We start from the raw sequence: 24,529 nt of genomic DNA on the forward strand, positions 1-24,529 counted from the left end.
GATTTCCCTGGCAAGAAATACTTGCTTTCAACAAAATGGTTGCTGGTAATACAAAATTCTGGTATTAATTGTGAGTGCATGGGTCCAGATTCTGCTTTCATGCATGCTGGTGTAAGTTTGTGGTGACTGCTGTCATTCACAGTTGGTGTGGTATATGTAGCTAAGAACAGAATGTGGCTTTTTCCCTAAAGCTTGGGTTAAGCCTGCCCGGACTGTTACACAGCAGTAGGTACTGCATTTCCCTGGCAGGTTTGAAAGCAGACTTTAAGTCTCTGACCTTTTGTAGTTACAAAGAAAAGCTTCTGACTGTGATCTAGTGCAGCATGGCCTACCTTGAATTTGCACATATGGGTTTAAGCAAACAGCCTTCCTTATCGCCTTGGGCCATTAGCTCTAAAGTCTAATAATAATATACATGTCAGTACAGCTAAATAGTTCAGCAAGATAATGGAGCAAGACATGTGGATAGAATCTGAGATTCTAGGTGGCACAGAGTCCAGGCAGAAATGAAATATATTTTTCTTCCACCGATTCCCTGCCTTTTACTGTTTGCACTGCTGTACCCTATAAGCTTTCAAAATATATGCTTGGCAGAATAGGTGCAATTTGCCTTTGAATGTTTCCTCAACAGGATTCAGATATCTTTGATAGCATTTACTTGTTGCAGAAGGTTTTTTCTTTTTTTTTTTTATCCAAGATGCCCATCATTGTCTGTTGAAAAGCAGGGCGTTGGCTTTAAATGCTGAGGTTTTGCTTTTCATATGCAGCTGTTCTGTACCAAACCATTGACAGCAGAATTGCTTTGGAAAGCTTGGGCCCCTCCCTCTGAGATCACTATATTATTCTTTCCATTGTCCTGCTTTCTTTTCAGAACATATTTAGAGAGACAAGCTTTGCACGTTTCTTATTCAAAGGACTTTGAAGTTGCATTCAACAAAAATAATGTATTTTAAAACATAAATATTTATTTACAGAGTAATTCGGTTCATTACAGAATTGGTAGCCTTTAATGATTGGCAGTCCTTAAAGGAATCTTCAGCGGGGGCGGGCTGAGCATGTAAATCAAGGAACAACTGACTTATTGAATTTAATACCTGAGTGATTAATAATAAATTTTAATTTGAAGGCACCCATGCCTGAAGGTCTCTAGGTGTTGTAAGAGATTAAAAAAAGAAAGAATGAAAGAAAGAAACTGCAATAAAAGAAGGCAACTTGCATGTCTGAAGAAAAACAATAGAATATTTGGAACCTACGTAAATGAACCTCCTCACCTAACTGTAAAACAAACTATGAGAACGAAAAGGATCTTAGACGTGCTTTGAGATACTGTCGTGCTTCCACACGTATAGCTTTGCTTAGGCCATTCTACTGGCCAGGTTTAAGTGCAGAAGAATCTGTCACCCACCTTCTGTACGCACTTCTGATAAAGCTTTCCTTAGACATAGGCATTACCTTTCTGGGTTTTGGTGGCAAGCTGATTCTGGTTTTCATGATGGTTAGGGGCCCTAACTTGAAGTGTCGCAGGGAAATGGAGCAAGCCTGCTTCTCTGAAATCTAAAGAATATGCATAATTTTCATAGCTGTGTGAAATATTCTCTGCTTCCAGCTGATGGGAAAATTAAAATTTTTATGGCATTTTTGGCAGATGAACTCAGTAATCACACTGATGCTTTTATCCTCCAAGTGCTACTGGAATATTTTAGGAAAATGCAAATATCAGCCTTAGTCTATGTCCCCCATCTCCACTGTGACTAGTACAACTCTTTAGAGTTCATAGAAAACACCAAAATAAGACCGGGGAAAGCCCACACATGACTTTTCCCAAAGAAATATATACTGCATTTGTTGTGCAGTGTAGGATTAATTAATCCATCGATCTTTTTTATCTTCTGACATATTTGGATATTTGAAAATGTCAGCAATGCGTATATTTTTAGTGGGGGTTTTTGGAAAGCAAATTGAAATCCTCATCTGAAATGTATTGTAGAAAAGCAAGGAATTGTTTTACATACTTTATTGCAAAAGTTAATGTAAAAAACACAATATCTTCTCTTTAGGACAGAATGTTATTGTAATAGTCCCAGGAGCCAACCTGCTTTTAAATTTTGAAGACCTGAAGAAGGCTGCTGATGTCATCTGTAAAGCCAAAGTGGTTGTTTGCCAGCTTGAAATAACCCCTGCTGTTTCTCTTGAAGCTCTGAAAATGGCACGTGCCAGCGGAGGTAATTTAACATAAGCCATTCTGTCTTCCTCATTTGTGTTGCGTGAAAAATATTCTTTATCGTGCTTTCTAGATAAAGATCCTGTGTTCTGTTCTGGTTTCTGTCATGCTAGTTTTATTTAGAAATTAAACAATAGCCAACAAATTCATCCTACGCTAATGAAAACTGAATTCAGTTTTAAAATTTTGCAGTGTTTACCTTGAATGGCAAATCAACCCATACCCCTATAATCTCCCCGTATATGTCTGGTGCTGCCATTCCTCCTATATCATGCTGTGACTAAATACAGTATAATGTTGTTAGGTCAGGAACTGTGGGCCTGACTTTGGTATTATTCCAGAGCAGAACAAGCATAATGAATGCAAGTCAGTAAAGTTCCACACACAATAAAGTGAATGAAATGACCTCAAAAACAGAGTTATGCCCGTGTTCTCCCAGCATAGCAGTAGGTATGGCTGTGGTTTTCTATATAGAAGTTAACATCCTTAAAGTAAAAAAAAATGCTTTTTCTTCTTAACCAAAATTCTTAGTGTGACTTAGCATGTGACAGAGTCATGGTCTGTGAAATTATTAGTAAATTGTTACTGTGCTGTACTTTTAAATGTAGGCCGTAGTTCCTTCAGTGTAGCATATACGTAGATAAAAGCTGACGTTTTGCATGAACAGGATGGGGTTTCACTACTGACATGATGTTTTTGTTGTTTAAGTGCCTGTAATGCTTTCAGTTACTCAAGCGCAATTACCACTGTATTTGAACACTAAGTAAATAATTATGCAAGTGAGGCGTCTATATGAGATTAAAAATATGTTCTCGTCTCTCCGGAAGATAAGACTGGGAGGGGACAGCTCGTAGTATGGTCAATCACGTGGCAGGTCAGGGACGGAACTGGGATCAGAACTAACTGGTTCCTTGCAGCTGGGCCCAGGCTTGCTCCAGCAAATCATAGCACGTTGGGATTGTTGACTCTTCAGTCCTCCTGCACTGAGGTCTCTTGTGCACCTGTTGTGATCACTAGTGTTCACGCACTAGTGAAGACGTCAGATGTAGCAGAACTTTATGCATCGTGTTCATGTATTTTGTGCTGATTTAAGCAGCTACATTAGATGCGAGGCTGGAGGAGAGTGGCTCTGAGACTGTGGTAGTAATAGTCATAAACTCTATAAACAGAATGGCGCATGGGGAAAAATTATTTTGACTTCTGTTTGAAATGTTAAAACTGGACTCATGCATATCTAAATAAAAATTAAAAACTTCAGTTAACTGAGTAGCACCTGGAATGCTTAAAATGTATGGGGGGGAACAGGGCTTACTATATTTTTTCATTATGGTTTATGAAAATGGATAAAAGCATTCTTAATCTAGTGGTTAATGGACTATAGTTGAGTCATGAGTCAATATCCATGACTTATTTTGTCTACTTCTAACTCTGTGCATAGTTTTGGTAAAGTAAAGTTGCTCACACTTTTGTCACCCCCTTACAGCAAGATGCCAGCCTGTGACAGAAGAAAAGATAGGATTTGTTTAAAGGCAATTAAAAAAAATCCAAACCTGATACACAGAACAGACATGCAAGCGTTTAGCAACTGTAGACAGAACAATATAACGAGAAAAGATAGTAGTTAACTGTGGGCCAGCTATAGTTCTGTGCTGTCAGTCTGCTGTCATTGTGCAGCTCTCATACCAGGAAAGCTTTGGTTGCTTCTTCTTTAAAGCAAGAGGCTACACACGTTCAAATGTCATGTGCAGTCAAATCTAAGTAAACAGCTGAGTTTGTAGCACTGTAAAAATCTATCCTTAGCCAACTGTAAATTGTTAATGCAGTTTCCCTTCTTTTAGCCTGCAATACTGTCATGTATAATGCAGTACTGCATGTTAGGATGTGCACTAGACTATTTTTGTTTGAAACAGATGCATACCCAGATGCTTCAAACCTCTGTTTCAAGGGTTTTTTGCTTGTTGTTCTTCATTCTTACTTAAAGAAATAATAAGATGGAGAAAGAATGTGGACACACAGGCAAGAACCCTTTGCTTCTGTTCAGTGAACATCACCTGGATCTGTAAGCTAGAGAGGGACATCTTGTGTTCTGACATCCTCTCATTGTGGCACTGATTATTAAAGATCTTGTGACAGTCTTGGGGAGGAGGGAGGAAGGGAGGGGAGGGAGGAAGGAAGGAAGGAAGGAAGGAAGGAAGGAAGGAAGGAAGGAAGGAAGGAAGGAAGGAAGGAAGGAAGGAAGGAAGGAAGGAAGGAAGGAAGGAAGGAAGGAAGGAAGGAAGGAAGGAAGGAAGGAAGGAAGGATTGTGAATAATTATATGAAGCGAGAATAAATTGGAGTGGAAATCTGACTTGAAAATTCTAGATTTTTAATGGCCACATGTTGTGAAGCTGCTGCTGCTTCCAAGAGGGGGACCACTTCGTTGATGGGCAAAATGTTATTGTATACCAAGGTCTGTAAAGCAGTTTTTGGGCTTCTGTAATGACAGATTCTATAAAAGATGGCTAATAATGTCCAGCCTATTAATATTGCAGTGAAGAATGAAAATGTATCATAACCAGGGCTGGAAGCAGCCTCAGTTATCAGGGTTGCACGTCACTTGCAAGTAAAGAGTCTATTTTTCAGGTGTTTCAACTTTCTAATCTTGGGCTCCAATTTTTCTTAACAGCTGTTTGTCTGTGGCTAAATTCTTTGTAAAATTTCTGCCAAAGCATAGTGGCTGCAGAAACCAAGCAACAGAAAAATGCCTCCCACCCTGCCCCATTTTAAAGTACGAATACTGGCTACCTTAAAATTTACTTAAGACTCGATAGCAAGGGAGCTTCCTTTTAAAGATAAGCCTTTACAACAGTATGGAAATCTGCCTGATTTTTACTGTATTATCTGCCTTTGGAAAATAACAACCTTTCACGTAGACTTGAGAAATTGTTAGAGCTTCACAGCTAGCTTCCCCTGAGATTCTGTCCACACAGGCAGTTGTCGATTTGGACAGCATGACTTTCAGTGTGATTCCTGAATCTGGTTTTAGGCAACTTCTTTTATACTGTTGAAGATCTCTTGTAGGCCAGGAAGTGCAGAGCACGAGCTTGCTTGATTTGAATACAGAAGAGATGAAGCTGCTCGGGAATGGTGGGGAGGGAGAGTAGATTTCAGACAAGGGGAGTGTAGGAGGGATTTGCTTGATTTTGGGGGTGGCAGGGGAAGAAGGAAGAGAGAAACTGAAAGCGGAATAAAATTGGAACAGAGAACAGGATTTGTTGAATAGGGATTGGAATATGGAGGTAGAATCAGGGAGTAGGCTGTGGGTACTGGAAGTAGGAAAAAGAAAGCATAGGAGAGGGGGCGTAAAGAGATACGATGTGATGAAAGTTGAGTGAAAAAGGTTACTATTGCATAGTGCCTATGCAAGGAGGCATAAAGAATAGAAACTAGGTAAGGAGAATGGATTGTGGCAAAGGGAGAGAGAATTTGGGCAGAAAATGGTTTGGTGTTCCTCGGGGGGACCAAACAAATTACCCTGTTCACAAGCCATGCTCTTCTTCATAGCCTGAAAGAAAATCTTAGGGTTCCCCTATCTTCCCCCTGCTCAGCAGATATTAAATATGGGAGCAAACCAATAGTAATGTGTTACACCCTGTTCATGATGAGTCTATATTACTTAAACCCCAAGTTGGAACACTTCCAGTGCTGCTCCTGGCCCATGTATATGTCAGTATGATACCACATGAGAGAGTTTGTTTTCCAATATGTGCTGTTTGCTTGTTCTACCTAGGAAAGTATACCTTAAAGATTTGTGTTTAAGAAAACTTTATTAGGGTTACAATTCAGAAAATAGGAAATGCAAGAGTTAAGGTTGCCTGTGAAACCTTAATTTGTCTCCTTTCTGCATATGTATGATGTTGCAGTCTTTAATTATGTGATCACATGCTGTTTTTCAGTGGTATGTGATCATATAATTAAAGAGTTTATTATAATACATACTGTATTGTAATAATATAAGGGAACCAAATTAAGATTTCATTGGAAATCCTAATCCTGGCATTTTCTGACTTCTAAGTAAATGTCTTTGTCTCTCAAATACTCTTTTTAACGATGCAGGTAGAGGGGCATGATAGAGTTGTACAGTCAAAGGCTAAAACTTTCAGAGTGTTAATCAAAAAGGTCATCTTCTAAACTTCTCGGTACTCAGATTTCAGAAGTCTCTGTGCATCTTTCTCTTTTAGGGCATTAACTGTGATTCACAAGTGTGCAGAGTGTCTGAATATTATGTGCTATAGCTTAGGGTCTAAATATGCGTTTAGGACTGAAAATTTAGGCATCCAAGTTGGAAGATTTGATCACTTACTATAAGGAATATTTCTAAAGTAAGAGAGTGTGCTTTATATGAAAAAGATGGCCTTGTGGTTAAGACACAGAAGTATTAATCATAAAATTGGCAAAGTGAGAAACCAAGTCTGCAGACTTCCTGTGTTAACAGTGAGTAAGTCACTTATACTGTCCTCATGACAAACTTTTTCTGCTGTTACATGGGGCCTTAGGCTACAGTTTAAAGTTAGGTTAACTAACATACTCTACCATGTGTTAAGTTTAGGTCTAGCTCTGCCAGATAGCATATTAAAAATATACAGTGCCTTGTCTTCACTACAGTTTTATAATGTGGCCGTTTGAACTAGTTAGGTAACACATTCAGAAGCACGTTTAACTCCTTGTCTGGACATGCCCTTCATTACTCCATACCCATGTTTCTTCATGTACAGAATGCAGATAACAACACCAAAAAAATTCTAGAAATAAATCAGTTCTTGTAAAACTTATCAAAATCCTGGAAGAAGCATCATCAGTTAAACAAATTGCATTACTGTCTAAGGCTTTTTTCCCCCTTTTTTTTTTAATTCAATAATTTCTTGGTTATTTTTTCTGTTACTCTTCTGTCATGTTCCCATCATGACAGGTGCCTGCACATGAATTAGAAGGGAACTTTAATATAATAAACAAAACTTTTAGCAGTTCTATAAAACGAGGACACAGAAACTGAGAGCCATTTGCATGTTAATAATAAACATTGGGGGCTGTGAATTAACCACAATGGTGTTTCAGGTGATGGTTTATGAATCTAAAACACTAGCGATTTAGACTTTATTTTTCTTTTTTTTTTTTCAGTAAAGACTTTATTTAATCCAGCTCCAGCCCTTGCTGACCTAGATCCAGAATTTTATACCCATTCTGATATCTTCTGCTGCAATGAAACTGAGGTAATGGTCATATGTCATGTTAAAGAAGGAGTCTTAAGCAGTAAAATTACAGAGAGATTCTGTTCTCAGAAATGCAGCATAGGGAGCAGGAAAACTGAGACATGCTCCTCTTACATAGGACTTTTGGAGGTGACAAGTTTGATCCCTGACCTAATGAGCAAAGAGGACTATTCTAGAATACCTTTAGATTGCACTCAAAATTAAATTAATTGTTTGCAGTGGGAAAGTTGTGTCCAGCCTTCCTTACAAGTAGATGAGTAAAACAAATCCATAAAAGGACACTTTTAAAATGTTATCACTGAGTGGTAAACATTAAAATAGATCCTTGTCCTTGTTCTGTGGTCTGTTGATACGATTAGCAGGAATGCGCTAGCTATAGTGTTCTGACAGTTTTAAACTTGCTTGCCAGGAGGTGATGCACGCCTGCTGCACTTGATGGTAAATAGTAGCTTCATATGCCTCTTCCTGTCAGGTCTGTTTTCAGTGAATCTGTTTCTCTGGCCCTTCGACTGTATGTTTTCCTTTTTTTTTCCCCCCCCCTCCTTTCTCTCTCTTTTCCAATTCAAGTGTGTTATTTCTCCCAAAGGAAATTATTTTTGTCACAAGAGACAAATTAAACTCATCTCATAAGGCCTTCATTTAAATTTCCTATTTATTACCATTATGCCTACTGTGTTCCTTCCCCTCACCCTCTCTTTATATAAACAGGAATGTGGGAGAAGCAACCTAGTGGATAGAAGCCATCCCTTGATCATAGTTAAAGTTATCTCCAACAAACATGATTTCTGCAATGAATATGATACCTTTGGGTGGAGAGGGGGGAAAAGAGCTAAGAGAAAAGCATGGCCCTGCTTATTATAAACATTCAAGGTCAGGTTGGACGGGGCTCTGAGCAACCTGATCTAGTTGAAGGTGTCCCTGCCCATGGCAGCGGGGTTGGACTAGATGACCTTTAGAGGTCCCTTCCAACCCAAACTATTCTATGATTCTATGATTCTAGGATTTTTTGTCTAATGACAACATCTGTCAGAGTAAGTTCTTCAAGACTCAATTACCCTCTTTTGAAATTTCTGTTAAAACCGATCACAAACCATATCAGAAGTTCTCAGTTCACGAGTCTTCTAGCATTTAAGGGTCAGTCTAAGTAAGCCAAATGGACATCTGAATTTTACTCTGGGGTGTTTCAGTATGTGTCTGCCAAGACAATGATATGTCTTGAGTATCATATGAGTATGATACTCCAGAGCATTCAGGAATTAGCAAAATAGCAAGGTGGGAGATGCCACAGCTCCTCGGGTCTCTGGAAGGCAAAGTTTCCAGTGTAACTGGCAGTGATATCATTTGTGGCTCAGACACTGTCCAACAGCTATCAGAACTCAATTATATGTGATGAAGAGAATGCTAAGGCAAACTATTTATTCTGCTTCAGGGGACTTGTAGGGCACCCATATGGTGCTTTCCTTATGCTTTCAGAAAGCACTTATGCCTGGACTGTGCCCCTGGATTGGCTAAACGGTGCAACAGCATACATTTTGGGCTGAGAACACCCATACTCTCCCACCAATTTAGTAAATGTCACTCGTCGTTTGCTTTTTTTATAATGTCACTAATTACTTTTTTTTGTTCCCCTGCAAAAACTTATCCCCCATATGTTAGAAACAAAACTTTGTTTTTCATTACTTGTCTATTCCTGACTTTTCTCTCATTGCTCTTTGCAACACACATGTTAAAGTTTTCCCTTTGTTATACTTTATTGCTAGAGGACAGTCTTGAAAGAGACATTCTTTGAGAAGTTTAGCTTGCTGGAGCCAGGGTGTATTATTATTACCACCACATGGAGAAAAGAAAATTACTTCTATTTGGAGAACGAGAAATACAGGTGTATAATTATAATAGATCCCTGCTCATTCATCTACCTTTCCTGCAGAGCTGGGCGTACAGTTTGCATTCTTTTCTGCTATTTTCTTTTAAAAAGTAATTACCATTGGTAGATAGCTGGGATCACTGTATGCACAGTCAGACACAGAAATATGCTCTCTACTGTTCAGGAGGCTTATCTCTTCTGAATTTATGGAAGTGGTAGACCTATGGAAGTTCCTGCCAGACATATCATGGGAGCACAGATCCAAGTGTGGGACTCCTACAGCATATTCTGAGAACAAGAATGGCACAGAAATACCTTTGCTTTTAACAGTAACCTTTTCATACTTTACAATGAACTCAATTACATTAGCACAACTGTAGTAATCAATTATGTTTGATTTCATCCTCTCTGTGTGTCTGATTTGTTATTGAATTGATTTTCAGGGATGAACTATTGCCGTTGTTCCTTTCTTTTTGCTGAGAAAAGAGGAGAAATGAAGCATTTGTTTTTCTTATGTCACAAGTTTGAAAGTTGTTTTTTTAGTAATTGTTATATATTCATATGCCATCTGTTTTCTGTTTTCTTTCATGACTTTCCTTAATTTCAGATCCCTGTAATGTATGCATTTGAGAAGTTTGATATAGAGATAAATGTTCACATACCCAAATAAAGGTTACCAGTCACATCTCTGTATGGCAATTAAAAGCAATAAGTTAATGCTACAAACCTTAAAGATAATTCTAATTTTTTTAACTTCGTCACTTCAACCAACTACATCTGCAATTCCCTTATCTTCTTGAATGAGGAAGTACCTAAAGACATTGATGATCCAGAGTATATACCGGCAAAAGATCTTTTTATAAATTTTTTTTTTATTTCCCTCAGTATCTACTAGCAGTCACAGTCAGAAAAGAGCAATTGGATAAGATGGACCTTTGCTCCGAGCCACTATGTTCTTATTTTATGGATTTTTTTTATTATTATTCTCTATGGCCAAATTTATTGAATGTGCTGCTTACAACTGCCTTCCTGAGATGTTCTGTTCCAGGTCCATTTTCCCTCCTACTTGTATTTCTAAGTCTCAGATAACTTTCTTCTAGCCAAAATCCTATTTATGTTTCAGCCTTACCCCTTTTGGGGATCTTTTAATTTTATTTGGGATTTTTAGGTAGAACCAGAAAAAAAATAGTGTATTTCTGCTTTTTCTTTACTAAGTCTTTTAAATAGTTAATAAATCATCTTGAGTTTAAAGATGAACTCTTTAGAGCTATCCAGTTCAACTGCTTCTAAAACATTCTTTTTAACACAGACATATATGCTAAGACAAGATTAAATTTACACTGATTTTTTTATTGCTTGGTTTGGCTTTCTAGTCATTTAAATTTACAAGTATTTATCACACAATTTTACCAAAATGTCCGTATCTTTCTTGTTCACCAAGAAATACCTTTAAATGATAAAATCCTGTGGTTTGTGGATATTCTGTGAATTATATGTTTGTAACAGAAGATTATGTTAGCTGTAGAACAGAAAGTTAGCCATTTAGCTTAAGACATCTCATATGCTATGTGGAGTGTTTGTATTGTTAAAGATGAGAAAAAGGGGACAGTCCTTGTGATTAGCTGAATTATTATTGAGTCAGAAGTTTCTGTTACTTACTGCCATGAAGGTCAGCAGTTTTGATCTGCGATGCCTTTGTCACAGAGTAAAAGTTTAAAAACGTCAGCTATGGTTTCAGACAGCCATGGGGTGTTGGGTCCCAAACATGTGAGTATCGAATACAACATCACACTTTATACTCCATCCTTCATTAGATGCTTTAGGATTTAATGAAATCACATGCAGTATCTGGTATAACAGCACAGCTTGTTCTTATGGATTTATGTGCTAGAGAGAAGCAAACAAAATTATACTATCAGTGAATTATCTACCATTAGTTTGTCTAGAAGGCTCTTCACAAGCTGTTCTTTTCACTCTTGCTTGTTGCAATAATAAATTTTTTTTACGTCTGACATTACTTTCTTTTTATGTGGTTCATGAACAAAAAAACTCAGAACAAATCTTGCAAGGTTATCAGTTCTTTCTTTGCTTAGCCTGTAGTTCAGTTTTATCTTTTCCCAGAAAGATCAAACTTGTTGAGACTAGTTTGTTAATTCCCAGATGTAGCACAGCCTAATCCCTGAGGTTTGTGCAGGAATGTGCTAGTTCTCCATTCCCTTAATTCTTCTAATGAAAAATAAATGTATCCAATGTCATCTGAGCGAAAACCAACGGTTGTTCTTTTCAGTCATCTATAAATGTTGAAAAGGAGACAACCCTATACAAAATGAGCTCCTTGGAATACTTACCATTTTTTTCCCACGTATTTGTGTGATTCCTTGCTGCAGTATGGCTCTAGGCACAACCACAATGTCAATATAGTTCATGTGTTGTTTTTCTTATTTAATGTGTGCGTGCAATTACATAGCCCTGCAGGTTAGGAACCAAAATATATTGCACATCAGCGATTTCAATTTGGTCCTAAATGTTTTGAAGAACAGCTGCTTCTCCGTTCAAAGAAGACTGAGGAGCCCTTCAGGAGAAGGAAAACTCCTAAATGGTTACAGCAAATGATTTAGTTTGTCAAGCTGTTTTGAATGCAAAACTGGGAACTGCTTTCTCCCTGATATAAAATGGGTATCGGACTTCTGATCTAAATAAGAAAGGCCTAGCAAAGATTTAATTAAGTGCTAACAGAATTCTTCGGGGCTTCAGTGAAAGAACGCTATACAACTAAATATAAGTTAATTGCTAATTTTGTTAAATAAAGCTGCAAGATGTATAAAAATAACATGGAAAAATAGATACTATCCTATTTAAGATACTATTTCCTTTTAAGTGTTACTGTCTATTACTAGAGGCTAGATCATTTTTGGAAGAAATGTTAATAATGGAAATTCTTGTTAGTATGTCCAACATCAAGACACAGTATTGACTTTTACAAGATTCAGAGAATATCAAGTTTATAAAACTATATCTGGAGTCTTGGATTAGGACATTTAAGATACTGCTTATTAATATAGAGAGATTAATACTAGGGACAGTCTTTCTTAAGAAAAAATAATTGATATCGCTAGTAGTAAAAAAAAATAGGTCTTTTAGAATGAAAATATTTCAGAACATCTCTTGAATTTGCCTCTTCTTTTTTAAGTAATGGAAAGCTACTATTGCTCCATTACATAGAAGTTGCCAGCAATTCACAGTATATTTTAATTTCAACTTTGTTCTAAACCCCATTTTATCAATTGCTGGAAACTATGACATTTCCCATATTTAGTCTAAAACGAAAGATGTTACTTTTGGGAGGGGAGGGAATAGCTTCAAGCCAATTCATTTCAATCAGTTTTTAATTATTCTAGCACGATAAGTATTTTTGCCCATATGTATGTAAAAATTTTATAATTTGAAACAACTGGAACTAGCTTGGCTTGTGGCCTGATCTTGCAATTGGTTATACACCAAATCTGTCTCACTATTTCTTTGGGACTGTTCACGTGTGTTAGAATTACAGAATCATAGAATAGTTTGGGTTGGAAGGGACCTCTAAAGGTCATCTAGTCCAACCCCCCTGCAATAAGCAGGGACATCTTCAACTACATCAGGTTGCTCAGAGCCCCGTCCAACCTGACCTTGAACATTTCCACGCAGCGTAAAAGATTTCTTCCTTATATCTAGTCTAAATCTACCCCCCTTTAGTTTAAAACCATTACTCCTTGTCCTGTCGCAACAGGCCCTGCTAAAAAGTTTGCCGCCATCTTTTTTATAAGCCCCCCTTTAATGAGATTGAGTATTTGTTCTGTCATTCTCAAAGAAATCTCCTAAGGTACAAGCCAAGTTTGTAGCCAACTGGCTTACTGTGTTTAAATATTTAAAATTTAAAATATTTTAAATCATCATATGTAGTTTTAGATGGGCACAGTTTCCCTATTATTATTTATTATTTCTGTTCCAGCAGTACCTGGCAACATTTGCAAAGTTGTTATTGTGCTGGGTGCACAAAAAGCAGGCCAAATGATGGACTGCTCCCCAAAGAATTAACACTTCTTGTTGTTTCACCAGTTTATATTTGCTGAGGATCATAGGATCACAGAAGTTGGGAACAGACCTCTAGTCCAACACGCTGGCAAAGCATGGCCAGTTTAGGTCAGATTGCTCACAGCTTTGTCCAGTCAAGTTTTGAATCTCCAAGGATGGAGATTGCACAACCTCTGGGCACCTGTTCTACTGCTTCATCACCCTCGGTGAAAAAGCTTGTCCTAATACTGGAATTTCCCATGTTCCAGCTTGTGCCTGTTGTCTCTAGCCCTATCCCTGTGCACCTTCAAGAAGAGTCTGGCTCCATCTTCTCTACACCCAGCCATTAAACTGCTGTAGACAGCAATTGGCTCTCCCCTTAGCCTTGTGTTCGTAAGGCTGAACAAACCCGCTTCTCCCAGCCTCTTCTTGTATGACCTGGTCTCTGGCCTCCTGACTGTCTTAGTGGCCTTCCACTGGATTTGTTGTAGTATGTCAGTGTCTTAACTTGTGCCAGGGATCCCAAAACTAGATACCATGCTGCAGATTTGGCCTTGAAATGCCAAGCAGAGGATCCAGAACATCTCCCTGAAAGTGGCTGTGTAAACCATAGGCTGCCCCAAATGCACCACAGCTAGGAACGCTTGGCAAAGGTTCATATCGTAGTTTCATTCTCACTTTTAGCCAGGGTAAACTAGTACTGCTGTTGAAAGAAGTTAATTGTTTTGGGTTGGCTTTTGGGGGTGGTGTGGGATTGGGGGTGGTGTTAATTTTAACACAGATCTGCCTTGCAATCCAATTTGTTTCCTGGCCACTAAAATGGCCATGCAGGCACAAGAGAATGGGCCGTGTGGTCAGGAGTGGAAGGGAAAAAAACAGGACCATTTTTTGTCTGTAGCAGTGCTGATTTGTGTCAACTTGCTGTGACTAGACTCCACAGTCTAAAGAGACATGGAGAGTTAACTAAGATTAGTGAGGATTATGGCCAAGAACCATCATATCAGTTAAATTAAAAGCTTCAGTTAAATTTCTCTTCCACTTTTGTAAACAAAATTAAGAAAATTCTGTCTAGATTAATTATATAATATCCGTCATACGTTTATTCTGACAGCAGTTTTGTGGAATGTCCTCTTGCTTTAATAGGTCCATTTAACTGACGAGTTTTATGAGACTAGCTGCAGAAAAATAAAATTCTTAATTTGCTGCTCTTTTGTACAGTACTGTGGCAAATGTCCACATTGGGCTTTTAGTATTGTTATTTAATTTTTTCTTTACATAACCAGTAGTTATTTCCTTCAATTGTACCACAGTTTGTTTTTTAAATAAGATTCTACTGAAGGGAGGAACTTAAAAACTCACCACAGTATTTAACATCAGTTGACATTTACCGCAATCTCTAATTATTGGCACAGAATCTGTCTGGCTTCTGCTGCTTTTATGGTTCTTCCAGCTTGTTCCAATGTTTTTTAGTTTTACTATCCTGCCGTAGGTGAGTTAGATGATAGTGGTTTCAAGCAGTTGGAGATCTACTTTTATACAGACTCTGTCTGTTCAAAACAATTTTGTTTATTGGTATAAGCAGTGTAAAGGTGAAAAGAAAGATTTCTGCAAAACCTCTCACATATCAGTCCCAGAACAATTCTTTCACTACCCAAGCAAAAAATCCTGTTGACTTGGGACACAGCAATCACAAAGAGGGGTACAATGTTAATGCTAAGCATTACAGCATGTGCGTTTCATTAGGAAGAATATTATATTTAAGTACTTCATTTACCTTGCTCATGAGTTTACAGAAGTGTAAATACCAGGTAAATAAACCCAAATTAGATTTACTGTTTCTCTACCAAAACCAAATCCACTTTTGTCCTGGAGACTTTGCAACATAGGTAGAATGTTTGGAATTATTGCCCGTCATGAAGTATGCTGGAAATTCAGTTAGCCAGTTTCACTCAAGGATTTGTGTTAATCCATTTTTATTCTTGTAACATGATGTGCTAGACGTTCTGAATACAGGAATGCATAGTTCCTGCTCCAGAGATTTTAAAATTCATGACGAGACACAGGCTGTTTAGATGCTTGAATATTAGAATAGAGTATATGTATTTTTTAATACTATTTATTATCTATCCTTAGTTTCTCCAAAGCCATCATTGGTGTATTGACTCCTTGCAAGCCTTGCAAGAAGCTGTTCAAAAGGTTTTGTGAGATACTTTTTGAAACAAATTTTCTTATTTGAAAATACTTTTATAACCTTTTAAAAACTGAAATAGGTTTAATTTGCTTAAATAGTTTGTACTGCAAAAGAAGTTTGAGCAGCATGGTGACATGCCAAAGAGAAAATTGGATAGGTTTAGTTGCCTTCTCATAATTTAAAGCTTACTATATTCTTGTGGGGGATCAGTGTGGTTAAAAAAAGTAGTTTTAAATTGCGTGTACGTGTTTACCGCACCTTGCCCCTGCAGTGCACGTTCACCCACCAAGGCCTGCCACACCGGATTCTGCCTCGTAGCGATCAGATCAACAACGCTTGAAATCCTTTGTGCGTTTGTCTAAGTAGGGACTGCAGAACGTGGTCCCGTAGGTTTGAAAATTAAAACCAGTAAGTACTCTGCTAACGGCACTATAAACTCTAGGGAGTGTGTTGGCATAATCTGGCCCTTCAGAGCCTAAGGGTGGCTTCTCTCTCCTGGGTCAGGCTGAAACACAGGAAATGGCAGTGGCGAGCAGCGGGCGCTGACTCACAGCTGGGGGCGGTTTACTTTGGGATGGCTGTAGTAGTTCCTGTCCCCAGCTGTCTGCCCTCCCTCTCTTTACTTCAGGCATGGCCTGTGCTTCGTGGAGCAGTTGTTTAGTCACTATAGTTTACAGTCCGTTATATCAAGAAGTATGTGCACCGAATTCAAGTTTCAGTAATGCAGAGGAAGGTCGTTTGAAATATTTCAGCAGCTGCTTCCCGAGAAGCTGAGCTGCCCGTGCAGCAGAGGTCAGGAAGTGTAGCTGGTGAATAGGTTCCAAAGTAAGTTTTCCACTGAAAATAAGCCCTAAGAGTGTGGAAGCTATGCCCAGTTACTAGGCGGTTATCTGAAAATACTTCAGACTGCATTTTTCAGGATCCAGCAGCAGCCTTGCAGTGCAAGATAAAGTAGGACTTCCCTCTTCTCAGGCAAGCAGGACAAGATTTAGTAAAGATAGCAAAATATAATACGCCTGTTTATTTACAATTGAAGGCATACTGTATTATGCAGGAGTACTGCCTGCTGGACTGTTTCAGATAAAACACACTGTATTTTCTCTTCCCTTTCTTCCTGTTTCATTCTTGCTCTCTTCCCTGCCAAAAGAAAAAGAAAAAGTACATGACATTTGACGATGCTATGCCATCAGGAAAATGTATGAAGTGGCGAAAAGGATGCTTGATCTGGAGTCTTCATTGCAGATTTTTGGGAAATTTTACTCTTAGTTGGGTGGAACTAGAAGAGATTAATTTTAAGAGCCAACTGGGAGAAGTTGACTTAAGGTCACCATCTGTTAGAAGAAGAGTTTATCTGTGTTTGTGCAGAGCCAACACAGAAGAGTCTCAGTCTTGACAGAGGCCCATGGACATGGCCATAACACAAACATACAATAATCTTGTAATGGGCCTTTGCCCAAAGAGGGCTTCAGATAACTTTTAGGTATTCTTATCTAAAAATATGTATTAAAGTAAACAGAGTGGTCAAAGTCAAGCAATTTTTTTTTTTCCTTGAAGAGATTTTCCCTTGTGATTTCTCTCTAGCTGAACGCTGAGAATTTAAAAAAGAATTTAAAAAGTTTCTCACTTAGTGATAAATATCCCCTAACAATAGTGACCGAGTTGCCATGTAACATTTTTCAAATTAGACCACAAAATGCTTTTGCCAAGGCTGTGTCATTGTGTCCATTTCACAGATGAAGAAACTGAGGCATGTGGGAGAAATGTGATTTTACTAAGGGTTGCATGCCAGGCAAGTCGTAGAAGCTGGAACAGAACCCATGCCTCCTGCGTCTCTGCCTAGGCTGCTCTCCATTAGTCTGCTGTGCCTGAAGTACACGCTGATTTCAAACGAAGAGCAAGACATAGCTGAATATCAGCGTAGGAAGTGGTTTCGTGATCATCCTATAATACACATTTTAAAAAGATACTAAATACTGTTTTCAAATGCAACTGTTGTCCAAAAATGAATGCTGTCAGATTATGATTTTCATTTGCGTGGGTTATTTTCCAGGCAGAAATTTTAACGGGCATCCCAGTTGGCAACCTTGAAGATGCTGAAAAGGTGGGACACATGCTGTTAGAAAGAGGGTGTAAGCTCGTAATTGTTACTCTTGGAGCAGAAGGCTGCATGATGATATCAGTAGAAGAACCCATTCCAAAGCACGTTCCTGCTGGGAAGGTCAGGGCTGTGGACACTACGGTACGTTTTTGTGGTTTAACTGTCTTGCTTTGGAAAAGACTGCTTAAGCACTAAGGGAAAGCAATGAGTAATCAGCCAAATCTTTGGGCACTAGCACAAAGGCTAATTTATGATGTGATATTGATATCTTGCTTCCAGCCTCTCATATATTAAATGTCAGTTCACTTGAGTTTTATAGTCTGTATTGTAGATGTGCTAGAATTATTATACGTACTGATAGTATCTTCATGTTCCTCCTTTACTGAAGTCAGTACCTGTCTCTGACTGTAATGTGTGATGCCAGTGGCTTGAGCTGCAGTCTTGTTTTTTCGCCTTTGCCCAGTCATATAATTCATCTTGTCCAGAACTCAAATGCTGTGGGAGAAAGGAGATACTACTGCCCTCCCAGTCTGAAACTGAATGTTTGGCTTTTCTGACACAAGCATGAACTGCTTACCAAGTCTAGCATAAAGTGCATCAAAGACATAGTTTTTACAGAATATAGTGGAAAAAACCCAAGAAGTTCTTGCTGCTTCATGACGACTATTTTATGATGATAGGTAAGTGATATTTGATCAGAGGCATTTTAGTCTTTGACATGAGGGTATTTTTTTTACTTCCTGCTCAGAATTAAATGCAGAAAGCATACTCGAACAGACCACTAAATACAATACCCCCAGCAAAAAATAAAAACAGGACAGGCAATAGTTAAGATAGCATTGCTATGAAGACCTTACCACACTGCACATATGGGGCTATTTTGTGTTCCTAGTATTATCTGACATAAATCCAAAATAATTCCAGTGGAGTTACTGAGAGCAGAGCAGGTCACGTTGTATGTACTAACTATACATTTAAATGCCTGTTATAATAACGTCATATTACATATGTTCTGTTACAATAGTTCATTAACATCCTGGAGATTTTACCATCTGGTGCATTCCATATCTGAATTGCATTAATAATAACTAGTTCTTGTAGCACGTTTTTTATCCATGGACCTCATACTGCTTCACAAAGAAGGAAAGCAACTGCTTAAAAGATGAGGAAACAGAAGCATAGGGGACTGAAATTACCTAGCTCAGTAGCATGCAGTGGCAGAGCTAGGAGTAAAGTCACTTCTTCTAAAGCAGAAGATCACTCATAGATTTGGACTGTGATGTGCTGATACTGTGGAAGGCTTTGTTTCACTGTTAAATTTAATCCTTTTCAATATAACTCTGAAACAGAGATACTTTGTCTTTGTTTTCCTCTTTTGCTCCTTTGTCATTCAGAAGTTTGACCTCCAGTTACTGCTGATTTTGGAATGTCCTGAAGTTCTGGTTAAGGGAGGCATCACTGCGCATAAGGTACTTGGTAGGGGACTACAGACACCAAACTGCCTCTGCCTGCTTTTAGCCCAGAATTAGAAGTGCCAAGGGAGTGAAAGGCAGAGCTCCCGAAGCTGCCCAGAAGCAGGATTTATTAGCTTGGGAGCAACACCTTGTGAACCTGGCAGTACAGCTTCTTGCTCTGAGTTGGTAAATCCACTGTTGCTATCAAAGCTTATTGTTAGAGTTTTTCTCTACATCACACAGAAGTGATGAAGAAGAAACATGTGTGATCTGCTTCTTCAAAAGAAGCAGAAAATTGCTGCCAGATCAGCTATTGTTTGATATCTTAAGATATTTGCTGCTCTTGGAATAAAACAGCAATACTGAAACCACACGCTGTGGCTGAAAAGTGCTTCTTATCTTGCCTAGCAGTTCAGAGTTGCATGACTGAACTAATTTAACGCTCCTCTTTTTTTTTTTTTTTAAATAAAAGCAATTTCTTTGCGTTTACTGAATCCTTGCCCTGCCTCCTTGTGGCCAACAGGTTATTGGCTTTCACATAGCAGAGGATTTTCACAGTTAATTTTGTTAATCTACTTAAATACCAGTGGGTTGTTTTCAGTAAAACAGCTGTGCTCAGTTTACTCTTGCAGACTGAATGAAAAAAGATGTGTTGGCCTTCCATTATAAAAGTCTTACAGTGCTTAGACTGATTATCACTTTGCCTGAAAGCAAGTGGTTTTAAAGCAACCCTTCCAAACACTAAGCAAAGTAATGTCATCCTCAACTAACCTGGATAGCTCTATTACTAAAATAAATCCTAAATGTTCTAGTAGGACATGTTATTCTCTTCAGATACATGTCTGCAGCGGATCCTTCCCGAGGGGAATAAGCTCAAACTGTAAGGTGGCTTAGCAAGTAGTCACCTATCCACAGAATATTCAGAGCTGTTCATGTGCATGCTCTTAGTATGCCATTTAATACTAAACAAAAGTTGCTACCTTAAACTGCCCTGACTTCAGCATCTTGAGGGACCAGGCAGTAATTTTTTAAGCTGCCATAATCCAATCACATCTGGTTATGTGCCTGTATCCATATTGATATTGTTTGGATCTGCAGAAGGTAAAGTTACTGCCAGACGAAGAGTTAAATGATGTATATAATCCATCATAGGATTTGCAAAAGGTTACAGAGCCCTTATGAAAACAGTCTGTATTAAAACAGAGTTTGCCATTTAGAAGACATACATATAAGATACAAAATGAGCTTCAAAGGCCTCTCTCACTGTAGAAATTTTGCCATAGCTGCTACCACTGCTCAGAGCCCTCTCTGCAGCAGTGCAGCTTCAATGCTGCCTCCTGGTCATTTCTGTTGTCCACAGCAGTTTTGAAAATTGTTGATGAGAAAATACTTGGGTAGGTACAGCCACAAAGATTAAGTATTTGAGTTCCTTGTCCCAGGTAGTGTGCTCCCCATTCTCCACGTTCATAGGTTCATCAGAGAGACTAAGGGTTGATAGACCGTAGAGCCTGGCTCTTCCTCCTAGCCCTTGAGATGGTTAATCTAAGAGTGTATTGGCAGAACACTGGGAAAAGCTGGCTCCATCTCCCACTCTGTGGTGGAACATGAATCTTCAAGATTGGAAATCTGGCATTTTTCACCCACACTAAATCAATACTATAAAGGGAAAAAAAGGCTTGTTGATTTTTTTTTTTTAGCGCTAATTATCTTAATGTGGGCTTTACTAATGTATGCAATGCTTCCAATGACTGTTAGCAGAGCTCTTCATACACAGTCCAAAACATGTAGAGCACGATTAGTCGTTTAGAAGGAAGTTTTGCAAGACATGGTATTGTAAAGCTGAAACATCTGTTTCTCCTCTTATAGCTAAACAGTGCAACAAGCTTTTGTTAAGAAAATAAACTTTCCCTTCATTTTACTAGTTTCTGCTAGCTATTTTCTATATGCAAATTTTGAATAAAAATAAAAATAAGTGAATTATTGAAAAATCATCCTCAAATTTTCTGTATGAAAGAAATATCTGATTAAGCCCACTAGCCATATCAATTTGTATTTGAAGCAGATGACATACGTAAGAGACATTTGACACATAAAAAAGTACTAATATATAGATAATAATAGAAAGGTATACATTATAATCTATTTTCATTACTTTAAATAGTTGCCTTTATATCTACTTGACTACATGAAGTTAAATATATGCATTTATTTTATTTTTGGAAGAAGCTATTTCCACTTTAGTTGAAACTAGTACATGAAGCTGCATTTAAATAGCTGTGAAGGATAATTATATAATTCCATTTATGTGACACTTCTTCAGTTGGTAGCAGAAGGTTTCACAAACCATTCACAAATTTGATAAGCATTTCATAGAAAACAATAATATCATATACACACATTTTGCAGTTGCATGCGTGTGTGTGCGTGTGAAGCAGTTTGCCTGCTGCTGAAGCAGAAGCACAGCTGAGGTGGAACACAGCAGCTGCTTGTGAACACAGCTGCGGGACGTGACCGAACGCCGTCAGGTCAAAATTGCACTTGAGGTGAAGTGGATGATCTGTGTGATGAACCACACGATGATCCTGGATTGTGGCATCTGCTACTGCAGTATCCCTGAACATGCCGTCCTGGCAGAGACATACGCAGTCTGATGACAGAGAAGGCCACCACATCGTCCATATTGGAGAACGAAGCTCTGCTCTTTTTGCCCCTTCACCCTCGCTCTCCCCCTCTGCTTCTGACAATCACACAAAGTGTAATTTACAGCACTATTTACATCTATTTATATTTACTAATTATATTCCATTGAAACTGCCAAGGAAAATTTGTCAGAAGAATGTAATTACTCAAAGCTGGAATTTGGCCAGCAGTGAGATTAGTTCCCTTCCATTTTGCAAAAAAGCACTATGGGATCTTACAGAGCTGAGCGCTGCAGGTGGCAGCTGGGGACCAAGTCGAGCCCCTGAGGTATTGCCAGAGGCCTGCCTAGGGCTTGGTATGTGCAGGTGGGCTTTGCGGAGGCAGTCGGGCTGTCTGGAGCTCCAGGTTACTCAGGGTCTGGGCTTTAGAGGGTTGTCCATTCCAGGCCTCCTCTGGAGGTGGGGCAGTCTGGTGGTTGGTGGCTACGGCAGGCTGGAACGTGTCTGCTGGCTCTGGGGCTGCACCCTGGGGCTCGGGGCTTTGCCTTTTACTGTGGTTGCTCCTTGCCGTTGAAGGTGGAGTGTCCTATCTAGGATCCATGCTTCGAATCGGAGGGTTGGCACAGGCAGAATCTCTCCTACGTGGGCACATTAGTGGAAAATGGGGTGCTCTCTGACTAAGCAAGCCAGAGCTGCCCTGCTGCCACCCCCCCATTTCCAGGTTGCAGCACGGAGGTCATGTCGGGGAGGGAAGTACTCTAGGGTTAGTTTTTGTAACCTCTGGTTTGCTCCAGATGCCAGTTTGGATCAAGATGCTGAATAACATCCACACATGCTTGCATCAGTTAGGGTGGATTTCTAATTTCCATCCTATCTGGTCTTCTAAAGATATAGTACAGTTGCTCTGCTTAAGGTCTCTTCATCAGCTTCTACTTGACCTCTAGGTTTGCACATGCCAATGTTGTGTACACAAAAGTCCTGTATTAGCACACTCAGAATCAGGAGATCAGGCATCTGCATATCTGGCGTAGGCATGGATGTATTATCTGTAAAGACAAATGGAGGCACTTGGGCACACAATATTTAAATGAAAATTTGGAATCACTTTTCACAATGGTGCCCCTAGTAATCACAGCAAGTCCATGGTCTCCCTTTTAAATCTCATCTCCAGAATGTTTAACTTCACAGTATTTCTAAGCACAACCATTAAATTTCCCATATCATTTCTTACATTACCAGCATTTTCCCTGTCTGTCTGTGCTTTTCGGCTACAGAGCGTGCACAGCGTGCTGAGGGAAGCTAAGGAGATCACAGGTTCAGGTGCCATGCTTATAAACAGGAAACTCATTTATGAGACATGATGAAATTCAAAATTTAATCTACTCAGTTATGCCTGAAATTTGACACGAGTGTATGATTTATTCTATATAGTCCTTCTCCGTACGACATTCTCAGAGACAGATGATACATACTATTTGTCATAATCATCAATGTTACCATTATTTTTTCATGTCAGTTCTGCAAAATGAAGGCTCATTGCTACAATATGAATTTGTCATCAGATGTTTTGAGTTCAAATCCTATTAAGTTTCCCTCTGATTTCTTATTACAATATATTAGGTCTGGCTCTTTTACTATGGGAGAAAATTAAAAAGGCTGTCTTTAAGCAGCAGAGTGCTCACTGAGCAGCATTGTATTGAACTCTGAAGATGGTACACAATCTTTATTTTAATAAAGCCTTATATAAGTGTATAGCTATATAATTTTAGATATGTCACAGTATTCAGTCCTGTGCAGTAATTGCGGTCTAAAGAAGGCAGTGTGGTTTAGCGATTTGAACAAAGGACTGAGTAAGAGTTCCAGGGCTCTGCAAAAGACTTGCTGTAAATCCATGGGAGAGTTACTTGTCTTCGTTGTATCCCAATTTATCTATCCATAAATTTGAGCTGCTATTAATGTATTGCATATAAGCCATGAGAAGTCTGTTAGAGATCAGAACAGAACCTGGGGGGCCTTTTTCCCAGGCTTGTCATATAACATCAGGCCAGTTGTGCTTCTTCGGGGGCTTCGCAAACTCATTGAAGTTCTTCTGCTTGAAGTTGAGAGGTCTTGTCTGTAAAAATATGGTTTACACTAAAATTCTCTGACTTAGCTGTATCTTCTGGTTTGGAAGAAGCCTGAGCCAGAGGAGTGAAGTGGACACTGAAATAAAGCCTTAGAATATAAATAAATCCAAAACAGTCCTCCTAATAACAGCAATTCTTTGTCTCCTGACTTTGTGGCCTAACGTCTGAGGCTCAAGGGGATATAAATACAACACTCTGTGCAGTGACTAATTACTCAAAATTCTGTGCATCAGCAGAAGTGGGACTTGTGGTTGACTCTAATATTATCAAATGCCTTTGCTATTTAATAATCTTGTAGCCGTACATTATTTAGCATGCCGTTTGCACAAAGAACAGTGATTTTATTTCAGCTATCTCTCAACAAAGTAAAAATGCAGCTGGTAGTAAATGAAGCATTTGGCAGACAATGTGTCTGATGTACGGTTCTCTAACTTGCTAAGAAGAGAAAAATGTTGTTGAGTGTTTAACCTTGTCCTGCCCAAGGATGTTGCAAGAAGGAGTAAAGTGATCACAAAGGGCAAGGTTTTCTTTCTCTTCTTCTTCTTCTTCTTTTTCTTTTTCTTTTTGTTTTTGTTTTTGTTTTTCTTTTTCTTTTTCTTTCTTTTTCTTTCTTTCTTTCTTTCTTTCTTTCTT

General features: G+C 38.8%; 1 protein-coding gene across 1 annotated transcript in view; it reads left to right on the plus strand.

Moving 5' to 3' along the window:
• The window catches only part of RBKS (ribokinase), a 71,438-nt gene that overhangs the window by 32,051 nt on the left and 14,858 nt on the right, over positions 1-24,529 (plus strand). The window contains exons 5-7 of the mRNA XM_009283734.1: positions 2,058-2,222; positions 7,380-7,471; positions 17,630-17,818. Of these exons, the coding sequence (XP_009282009.1) occupies positions 2,058-2,222; positions 7,380-7,471; positions 17,630-17,818 (446 nt within the window). The remainder of the gene's footprint in view (positions 1-2,057; positions 2,223-7,379; positions 7,472-17,629; positions 17,819-24,529) is intronic.

This window comes from Aptenodytes forsteri, unplaced genomic scaffold, assembly GCF_000699145.1.
Source record: "Aptenodytes forsteri isolate BGI_AS27 unplaced genomic scaffold, ASM69914v1 Scaffold309, whole genome shotgun sequence".
NCBI classification, from domain to species: domain Eukaryota; kingdom Metazoa; phylum Chordata; class Aves; order Sphenisciformes; family Spheniscidae; genus Aptenodytes; species Aptenodytes forsteri.